This window comes from Clytia hemisphaerica, unplaced genomic scaffold (genome assembly GCF_902728285.1).
Source record: "Clytia hemisphaerica strain Z4C2 unplaced genomic scaffold, Clytia hemisphaerica genome assembly, whole genome shotgun sequence".
Taxonomy (NCBI): Eukaryota; Metazoa; Cnidaria; class Hydrozoa; order Leptothecata; family Clytiidae; genus Clytia; species Clytia hemisphaerica.
In genome coordinates, this window is record NW_027103829.1 from 1,080,676 (window position 1) to 1,091,760 (window position 11,085).

Sequence of the window (11,085 nt, forward strand, 5' to 3'; positions counted from 1 at the left end):
AGAAGCCTAAATTGTAGACGATCCTATCGTCTATACATTATCACTGAAAAAGGGAAAATTCAGGAGGTGGGATAAATTTGAAAACGAGTTTAGTTCGGGGCGGAGGTGTTTACAGTGTAAACACTCTGTTCCAAAACTCTACCACCACTACTTCCCGTAAACCGCCTTGACGCCCTGACTCTGCGCATATATATTTCCCGTATTTACCGACCCTCTAAACGGACGATAGCATCGTCTACCCAAACCCGGGGTCATCGATGTCGGGGTCGATCTTTCATCAGCACCAAAAAGCAAAAAAGAATATATTTTTTCAACCCCAAGTAGAAGTTTTTACAATAATGACCAAAATATTGTGAGATTTTAGGAACATAAAAAAAATTTAGAATTTAAAGTTCGGGCCAGAATGGTGATTTCAGCATTCCCACTTTATTGGATATATCCTGTGTAAAAGTAAGCCATGTCATATTCGATTCTAAAACAAAAATTTAAAAATTCATGTAACAATCTTTAAATTTTTGGATGTTTCCAGTTTGAATATTTTTTTAGACTTTTAATCCCGAGAGATCAAAAGCTCATAAGTCTTTAGTTTAATAGAGTCTAAAACCCGTAATTGTAGCAAAATAATAAGAAGAGGTTTAATATCAGTAATTTACACGTTTTCGGAATTTGCTAAAATACACGATATTAAATGGTCACGGGATAAATCAAAATTGCTGATTCGCGAAATTAAATTACCAAAAAAGAATTCAAAGTTCTTGTTTGTTGTTTTAAGATTATTTGTGAAAATTGTGTTGATATTCACAGGTTAAATTTAAGAAAAAGCTAAGCTCACGAAGGTGCTCAGTTAAATTAATGCGTGTCCAAATTTTCAGTAATTTTTCGCACCCATTATCACACCTTGTTGTAAGATGAATCTGAAGAAGCATATTCCGATGTAAAAAATGAAAATAAAAGTGATTTAACAACTGGTTTTATAAATTCTTCGTTAGACACCACTTCTGCACCATATAGAAGAACTGGCAAAATGAGACTACGATAAGTAGCACCTTTTGCTTCATACGTTATCAATGGATTGGAGAAAAGAGAACGGCGTAACACACCAAATGCATTCCCAGCTTTTTTAATTCGGCAACATTCATCTTCATTATCTTTATAATCGTGTGTGATTATTGTGCCAAGGTAGCAAATCTTCTCAACTACAGGAAAGAATCGATTTCCACGGATGTTCTGAAAGATCAATGTTGTCGAAGGTAGTGGCACTTCGGTACGACTTTTCAGGGGCAGAGACAAAGAGAGCTTCTGTTTTGGTTGGTAAATCAGGATTTTCTAAGTCACCTTTATGGATTTCCAATCCAAAAAGACCGAAATATTTCACAAGTAACGGTGAAAACTCTGATAAGGTATTACGAGAATCAAAAAGCACCGCTGTGTCGTCAGCGTACTCGGAGTCTTCCACTGGAAATTCAATACACTTTATATTTTTATGCAGTTAAACTCTAACCATAGTATAAGAAAGCCGTGGCTGGAATATGTACCGCATTGTCTTTTCAGTTAATTGCTGTTCCATCTCTGTCTCCGAGCTTTATAAGAACATCAAGATGATCAGTTTGTTATTGGTAGATAGTTTTTGAAATTTTTCTCTTATTTTCCTTCACAAAAAGTTTTTTTGTTGCTAGATATCTTTGAATCTGTACCCAATAGAACACTTGAACTAATTTTGGACATATTTTAGGGGTATTTTGTGGAAACATAGTTTTTCGCTAAAATTGAAATTATAAGAACTATATTCAAGATGACAACTTTCCTGTCAGCTTAAATGGTAAATTTTGAAGGTGCTGGCTTGAAATTTTCACAGTTTTATCTTGATGTAGTTTTAAAGTTCTAAAGAGATTTCACTGAAATATTGCGAAGGCATTTCGAGGCACCTCATTAATTTTTGAGTTTTTTCAGCCCAGCCATTTTGTGCTTGTTTCAATTTCTTAGTGTTGATTTTTCCGTTACAATGATTTTATAATGCAAGTGTATTATCAAGAGCATATCATTAATGTCTAAAACGCACTGAGAAGTAATTATTAACGACAAACCAATAAAATTTACCATTAAAGATGCTACATTACTGATTTCTTGATCAACAAATAGTCATCAAATACGACAGAGATAGAATAACAGAAATTCAGATGTTATCATTCCAGCCGCGGCTTTCTTATACTATGCTCTAACTAGCTTCAATATCATTCATCAATACATTAGAATTTTCAGCTGGAGCTTAAAGATCAGAAAGTGGTTCGACCAAGACCAATATCTCATAACGATCGATGATTAAACCTACGCAAATGCTGAAACGAGCGAAAATTGTATAAACCACCGCAAACTAACAAGGCAACAAACATACAAATGAGATACATACGGACCAATATCTGTTACCAGAATTAGAACTAACGACATTCCGTTCACAGCTATAAAAGCTGCGGAATTAAACAACGAAGATGGAGACCGAAAGAGACATGATAGGAGTATGACCTTAGATATTTCATAGAACTAAACGCTGTCAAAATATTATAAGTTGAATTAAGAATATAAGTTGATCGATGGTACGAAACCATAAACCGTTTAGATTACTGATCTCTACGCTGAGCATTCTCCCCTCTTTTAGCCCAGTCTACAGAATCAAGCTTTCTCAAAGGGTTTTATCGTCTTGCAGTAGACTATGCTATAGTCTAAGACGAGCTTCATCTAAGAGGAATAAACATGAAGACGGGAGTTTATTCGGGGGTAGCTGTTGTCTTAAACACAGCTGTTGTCACAGACTCTGTCCGCCGCGCAACATATTACGTTTTATAATATACAAACTATGTTATATCATGATAATATATTTTTCGGACGATAGCATCGTCTAGTTTTGCAGATGCATCGGTAAAACGACGAAAGTCATGCTTTTCTAATATGATTTGATTTTTGCAACTTGGAGCGTGGTTGAGTCCAAGTTGCATAGTTTCGTATCCTGAAGTAGGTTGTTATTGTAATGAGGTTCATAGTTATAAGAAATGTTAAGAAGCGAGCACCAGCATCATTACGATGTAGTAAACCAATTTTTCTCAATGGAGGCTTTATCCTCCTCGGGCTTTCACTCATAGCTAACACCGAGAGACGAGTTGCAGTCGCATCCTATCAACATTATATCGTCCTTGGCCTTGTTACGAATAAAATGCTCAAGATTATTGAGCAATTCTCTCCAGTGTCTTTTTCTACACCAACGGGAGGGTAAGCAGCTTCAGAACAAAAGACCACCCGCGTCTGGGACGAATGTGTGTATTTATTTTGTTTATTTATTATCTATTATGTACAGTATATGGCCCTCAAAACGGAGGGGGTGGCCCCCAAAACGTAGGTTGTCATTAAAATGAGGATTCTGACCTGTTGATTTATCAGAATTAGACGATTTTTGCATATTTTGAAAGAATGATGGTCATACTTAAAAATGTGCCTGTTTTTTTATGGTTTGAGACTGATTCAAAAACATATTTGCGTCTGAAGGAAATATTTCAACACCAAAATTAGATAAAAATTGCATATAACTCTAGCTCCTTGGATAGTGAAAATAAGTTATAAAAATGAGGTATTGGAAACTTTCTACACCTAAATAATGCCTTTCAGAAAATACAGATATTTTGTGACTTTAGAGGATGGGTAAAAGATATTGCATTGTAATGTCACATTTACAAACGAAGAGGACAAGAACACAGTGTTGCAAGCAATAACAAAAGAAAAAGGCTTTCCTTACCGAGTGACAGAGGATTTGACCAAAAATGAAAGAAAAATAATCAAAGAATGGTGTAAGGAAGCCGAAAAAATGAATGCTAAAATCAAGGGAGACAACACAAAATGGAAAGTCCGGGGGAGCCCACGAAAAAAATTTTATTTCAAAAAGATCATTGTAAAAAGTACGAGCGGTTTATAGAGGCCCATGTGTCTTCACGGTTGCCTGCAAACCTGTAAAGCTTTATTATTATGCATCTTAAAGGTCAAGCAGTATCTTGGGGCCCGAAAATTCTAAATATGAGAAACAGCAAAAAATCTTGCAATTCCATTCCTATCAGCTTGAGTTAATAGTTTATAACAAAAAATTAACATTATATATAAAAAATTTCGCTGAATCAGTAAAAACGGCAAATTCTGTCATTTTTTTGCAAAATATAGGAGAAAAATAAACTTTAAAGCTTAATATTTTCAGTTTCAGTTAGGCTATTTTTCTAAAACTTTCACAGCATATTCCAAACATGAATGGAACTATTTTCAAAAAAGATTGGTTTTCAGAAACTTGATTAAGACGTTGTTCAATCAAAATTGTCATTTTGAAAATTTCTAAATTTTCAGTTTGGACTTTGCAACATCTAAAACCTTGAAATATTCTAAAAAAATCATAAATTTGCATCCATCGGGTCGTAAATTTAAGGGAAAACACAAATATGTTCATAGTTTCTCCCCTTATTACCACTGGGTTTAATAATTTGATTTTAACTTCACCTACGTTTTGGGGTCTCCAAACCTGCATTTTGACAACCAGGGGTATACTGTAAAAATTTTATCAAACAAATTTATGCCCAATACCCTCTAAATCACATTTCCAAACTATGGTCAAAATTTTGTATTCATACCTTAAAGATATCTCGAGAAATCGCGAAAATTGCAAACCTCCGTTTTGGGGGCCATTAGAAAAAAGCTACCTTTCTTTAACCGATTGAAAAATATTGTTGAAATTGAAAATTTTGAAAAAGAACTTCCGGGAAATAAAGAAGAGATGTTAAAGTTTTTCGTGCAGCAAAACTTTTTGTCTTTTTTCCTCTAGATTTGAGAGAAATTTTAAATTTGATCGACCTTTTGGGGGCCACATACTGTATGTATTCGTTACCATGAAGCCTCCAGTTAAAGTGGAAATTAAATTTTGATTGTTGTTTGTTTGTAGGTTGTTTGTTTGTTTGATTGATCGATCGTTTTTTAATTGAATTTTTATTACATGGGAATAATTAAGGCATATATTGGACCCCCAATTAATTTAATTGAGCTATATTTGTCACGGTAAAATTCAAAGCCAAATTTGCTTGCAAAGTTGAAAAATAAAATGATTTGACATGCTTAACTGTTGCCATTTTTAGAACAATTCTGAAACGAGTATGTTTGCCATAGCCTAATTTGGGAAACTGATTTTACTTTCATAACTGAACAGAACATAATTAAACATTACATCACAGTATAGTTTCTTACTGAATGTGATTGGCTATGTTCAATACAATATAATAGGAAAAATCTGTTTTAACGTGATTGTTATGGGGAGCTCACTCGTAGAGAGAGTGCAAGGTTTCGAGTTGACAGGTATTTTAGAGCCAAAAATCGAAAACGGAAAAAAATGGCGTTTAGAGAGACTTTTCCCTAAATGAGGCAGAAACAATTGACGTTTTTGGGACCCTTAGATAGAGACTTTTTTTCAAAATGAGAGAAGAAAGAAAAAATTTACTCATAGAAAGCTTTATGATGGTTTTTGTACCTTGTACCTCTTTGAGAGACTTTCGTGAGTGTCAAAAAGAGAACCTTATGGCTTGCACATGCCCGGAACCAATTTTGCCTAAGTACGATGTCTTTGGTACGACCCGGCCGGGGATTGAAGCCACGGTCTTGCGTACCGTAGCCGGAGCAAAAATTCGTCTCCTATAAAAGAAATACCCTGACATTTCATCGTAATTGGAACAACTTTAAAGCTTGTTGTTTCGTTATTTTTGCTTCCTTTGAATATTGGTACTACCCAGCACACAGGTGACGGTGGTAACTCCAAAGTAATCATGAAAATCTGTTTGACAAAATCTTGAAAAATCTTGTTAAGTGGGTTTGCAAGTTGGAATAATTTAGAAAAAATACCTTTCAGTTTCAGCCCAAATAGAAATTGACTTTGTTTTCATACCCCATTCAAAATTCCATTCAAAACTCAATGGGAAAAAATTGAACTAACTGGACTTTTCGACCCGGGAACGAACAATTTGTATTCCATTGGGATTTCAATAGACATTTTCATGTCAACTGTGGGAAGAAGTTCCATCGGGGCTGTGATACATGGGTTTGCAATAATTGTAATGAGACACCCTTTTCTCACAGACCCACTGGGACCACTTCCCACTGGAAAAATTGGAAAAATCGTCCCCGGTGGAAACTTACCCTTCAATATTTGTCCCCACTGAGAAAAAAAATTTTCCCTTTCAACTGAACTTTCTGACTTGAAAACAAAAGAATCTAAATACCCAGTCGCAAAAAATATGGGAATATCAATCCCTATCGAGTTTCAGTCCGTTATTTTTATCCTCACTGGCTGAAAAATTCCTACCGGGTCTGTGAGAAGGGGGTGTAGTGAGACTAGCCATTACCTGTCAACACCATTTGCCACATTGTGTCTTTTCACAGTCTAGTAAGCTAGACGACTAATTCGGACATGGTAGAAATAATATAAAGCAAAAAGAGTAATGAAGGAAACAATTTTAGTCGTCTAGAAACCTTTGTGCACTAACTCCAAACAAAAGAAAAGTGTCAATAATGCAATTACCGTATTACTTCGAATATTTGATTTTTCGATTTTAAGAGGGGCGTTTATTCGAGGGGGGGGCGTTTAAAAGAAGGGGTGTTTATTAAATTATCTTAGTCTAAAGTCGAATATCTAGAGCAAATTTACCGAATTTACCATTTGTTTTAGTTCTTTATCAGGATTTTGGTGCAAAATTTCTTTGGTTCAACGACTAAAATTGCATCCAAAACTGCTCTGGTTACAAGAATTGACTAAAATCTTCCTTTTCAAACCCAATCAACACTGGTACTGAAGTATTAAGGTCACAATTTCTTTTAGAGGGGCGTTAATTCGAAGGGGGCGTTTAAAAGAAGGGGGCGTTTATTCGAAGTAATACGGTATAATTCTTTCCCGCTCCAAAAAAAATTCTTGAAAAAAGATATGTGTGGATTTGTGTGTTAAAAGTTCTTCATTTGAGTTGATTTTGTTTTGAGAGTTTGTTGTTTGATAAAATTGTTTTCTCGCTACGCAAGTTCGGAACACCGGATTCTTCCAGTCGTTTATACAAACTAAATCCCATAACAATAATCGTATCATCATATAACGTCTATACTACTGTATTACACGCATTATAAACGACTCTAGTCTACTTTTTGCCACGTCTATACTACTGTATTACACGCATTATAAACGACTCTAGTCCACTTTTCACCACGTAACGTGCTTATTAGTTAAAGTCGTTAAGCTATGTTTTCTAAGAAAAATGATTGAATTAGGATAAGTCAAATCTTTATATTTTAAATTTCCTTTCAACCATAAAAAGTTACATAAGTCTTCCTTATCCATCTTACATAACATTAGATTTACTTTAGACTTAGAGTCATGGTATACAAAAATTGAATCAATAATACATTTTGATATCCGAACTAAATTACGTGAACAGGAAATGCCTCATTTTTGCTGGCAACACCAAAATAATCATCTTGACAAAAGGCAATTAGTGTCAAATTCGTATAAATAGGGCTGATTTTTGAAGAATTTCCATACGATCAATTTTGAAAACCTTTCTCAGAAGTTACTACAGCTACAGGTAAGAATGACTTAACAACTTCAGTGACCTTGATTTTGGTCCAATAGCAAATGGATACTAAAATTATTTTTAGCAGGGCTTTTGGTATTTTTCTGATAAAGAATGGTTGTAGAATCTCCAGCCTGGGAAGTGAATCTTTTACTCGAAACAATACTGTAGAATATGAACAGATATTTAGAATAGCGATTATCATACAGCGATTAACTCAAAGGGGGCGTTTATGAAATATGAGTACTAAAAGGGTTTTCGAGAATTTTTGTATACCACCACCCCATTTTAGAGAAGTGGTATTTTAGTACCCATGTAATAAAGTTTTAGGGTTATTTTGACACAGATACCACCCAATTTTGCTCTTCTCAGGATAAATTCTGTCTTCTCGGGACCATTTTTCTCAAGAGTGCTGATTTCTGCATATACCAACATAATTTTCATTTTTGCAAAAACTGATACTTCATAACAAAAAATCTTGACAGCCAAGGGAGAAATTTGATTGCGTTAGTCACTCAATACACTCTGTACTCGGATGATTCTACCTATTTGTGGTTTTGGATGTCTTGATAATGAACAATTATAAGATAAATTTGATTTTTCATATTTCACATTTCAGATCGACGATTAAACCGAAGATGCATTTGAAACTTATTGTTCTCACAGGTAAGCTAGTATATATTTGCAGGTGGTGTTCGATGACAAATAAGAGCCTTGTAAATAATGTTCATTACAAAAAAATATATGTTAAAAGTTTTTCTGTGAGTTGTCATAATGATAATTTTTGTTGTGAATTTATTTTTGTTGAAAAAGAATGGACCAATTTGTCTTTTTTTGTGAGTACGATTGCAAACTTCTTGACCTTAGCAAATTTGACAATTGTTTATTGAAAGGTGAAGAGGCTTTAATGTTGTATTGATTCTTCTTCACTTTAGTGTTCTTGGTGGTGATTGCATCCGCAATGTCAATGCCAGCCAACGAAAGAAGAGCTATAAGTATGTTTCATTTTCAACTTTCAATTTTACTTTCTCAATTACAGTGATTATGTTTGCGTCCGTAGCGTAGACAGGAGGGGAGCAAAATTTGTGTAGGAGAGCAGATTTTTATGACACTCTAATTATCTTTTTACATTACGAATATATAATAGCACACCGTTATGCAAACGTCATAATTATTACTTTTAACACTTGACCGAAAATCAATCCCACAATCCTTTTCGTCTTAATTAAAAAGTCGTGAAAGTCATTACTTTTTCTTTGTAGTTGAGTGTAATTTGCATGCAGGCGTAGTTAACGCGAAGGGTGATGGGATTGAATTTCGGTCAAACAGAAAAATCAATGTCTATTTTTAGATTCACTGCGGTATGCTATTACAGTGTCATAAAAATCTGCTCTCCAACACAAATTTTGCACCCCTCCTACTGTGCGTTTTTACATAAATGCATTTATTAACACTCATACCCTGATAAAAAGTAAAGAAACTGAGTAGATTTTGCAGCCTAAAGATATTCTTAAATTTATGGGTTTTTATCTAGTATGTTTTTAAAGTGTTCTTATATATTAGAGTGTTATGGTCTTATATCCTAAGAAATTACATATCATTAAAATATCCTTACAATATCTTAAAAGTTTTTCGTCTAGAAGCCTTATGATGACGTTATGTTGTTTTTATCGCTTTTGTTTATAAATTTTTGTTATCGTTTTCATGTTTCAGGACGAGCATGTAGACGAGTCAGAGCACGAAACAACCGAATCTTAAGCAACCCTAACCTAACACATGCTCAGAAACAAGAAAGAATTGCCTATGTTAGACAATGGAGATTTGACTGCACAAAATTTGTCCTGTGTGGAGCTCATCCTGGACAAGACTTTTTGATGTCATGTCCAGCAGGTCTTGGATGGAACAGATCATTCAACACTTGCGATTTTCCTAGCAATTTACCGGAATGTCCTGGACATTAAATTTTACACCATCATACAGTTAATTATTTATTTCTTTTGTAAGAAAACTGAAACTAATGTTTTTAATTTTCGGATAAATTAGGAGAATTGACTGTACACTTCTTGCACAATTTTATTTTTTTACATTTTTCATAATTTTTGTGTTATTTTTTTACCTAGTAAACTTTGTATTCTAAAATTTGGTGCATTTTTTATGTATTTTTTAACGTTTTTAACCACGCTTGTTAATATACAATACGTTTTTTAATAAAAAGAAAAAACAATGAACCCACAATGCATCAATGTGCAAATTGAGCAAAACTAATTACTTTTATTCTCTCTTTCACCCCTTCTCACATATCCGGTATGATTTTTTAGCCAGTTCGGGGTTAAAATGATGGACTGAAATATATGGGAATTTATATTCGCATGTTATTAATCAAAGGAAAATGTTCAAATTAGCCGATGTGTAGCGTATTATTGGATATTTGGACAATAGGTTAATTAGCCTAAACAAGATGATTGTTCATTTTTGTCGAACTATCAATTGTCGCGTCTTCTTTTTTTACAAATGAAGACTTTTTATGTGAGGTATGTGTGTGCCAAATTTTGTCTTCGGATCAACTCTGGTTTCAAAGATAGTAAAAATTCAACAAAATACATGCGTAAAGTCAAATATTGTTACCATCTCGGAAAATTTTATAGGCTATTTAACCGATCATCGTTTATTTAGACGATTTCAAATCAAAAATAATCGAGATTCTTTATATTTCTTTCCTGGGGAGTTGAAATAAACAAAATCTTTGTTGAAAAATGCGTACTGGGTTAAGGAAAGTCAGTTCAAGAAGAAATTATAACGCGAGACTATCTATAGTTTTTCTCCAATTGTATTTTTAATTTTTGATATAGGCTAAATAACCAATGATCGGTCAATTTACCGATAAGCTTTCGTCTAAATAACCGATCCGGTTATACAACCGACTTTCGGCTAATTTGAACCAAGGAATTATAAGAGACACTGGATAAATGACTTATAAAACGGTGGAGAGCAACCATTGTATTTCTTTTGTTTCAGAAAAAAATTGATTTTCTAGCTTTGTCCGTAAAGGACAACTGTCATGGCGGCTCGAAGATGTCTGATTTTTAAAAATGTTTATTAATCTCATGCATTTTAAAAAAGTTCTCTAGTGTTTTCTTTTCGTACATTTGCAGGGAAAAAGATTTTGAAAGTAAGGCTAGATTTTCCAGTGGGACGATCCCACCGGGTCTGTGAGAAAAGGGTATAATTCCTCAGTACCTATTTACACTATTTAAAAATTCACTCACCGTTGGAAAGATATTCCTTAGGAGAAACATCTTTAAGGATTGAAGATTTTTATAAATTCGTTGAAGAAAATAAAATGAAGATGACAAAAAATAAGAATATTTCTACGGTTTTAAGAATCATGACATCAGACTTTTTGGAATATTAGAGCCTTGCTGATTTCGAAGCTGTGTTTAGATTTTTCACTGTAAAATTGGAT

General features: G+C 33.9%; 1 protein-coding gene across 1 annotated transcript; it reads left to right on the top strand.

Annotated features, from left to right (window-relative positions):
* Positions 1–7,570: 7,570 nt before the first annotated feature.
* LOC136806830 (uncharacterized) lies at positions 7,571–9,887 on the top strand. The gene is made up of 4 exons (XM_067063409.1): positions 7,571–7,634; positions 8,242–8,288; positions 8,558–8,617; positions 9,336–9,887. Exons 2-4 carry the CDS (start codon positions 8,261–8,263, stop codon positions 9,581–9,583), a joined length of 336 nt encoding a protein of 111 aa, XP_066919510.1. The 5' UTR covers positions 7,571–7,634; positions 8,242–8,260; the 3' UTR covers positions 9,584–9,887.
* The last annotated feature ends 1,198 nt before the right edge of the window (positions 9,888–11,085 follow it).

What these genes read in the sequence shown, in the direction of transcription:
- LOC136806830 (XM_067063409.1), top strand. Translation starts at nt 8,261, where the DNA reads ATGCATTTGAAACTTATTGTTCTCACAG. An exon ending in GAAACTTATTGTTCTCACAG is followed by an intron (nt 8,289 to 8,557) that starts GTAAGCTAGTAT and finishes TCTTCACTTTAG; the next exon opens with TGTTCTTGGTGGTGATTGCA. An exon ending in CAACGAAAGAAGAGCTATAA is followed by an intron (nt 8,618 to 9,335) that starts GTATGTTTCATT and finishes TTCATGTTTCAG; the next exon opens with GACGAGCATGTAGACGAGTC.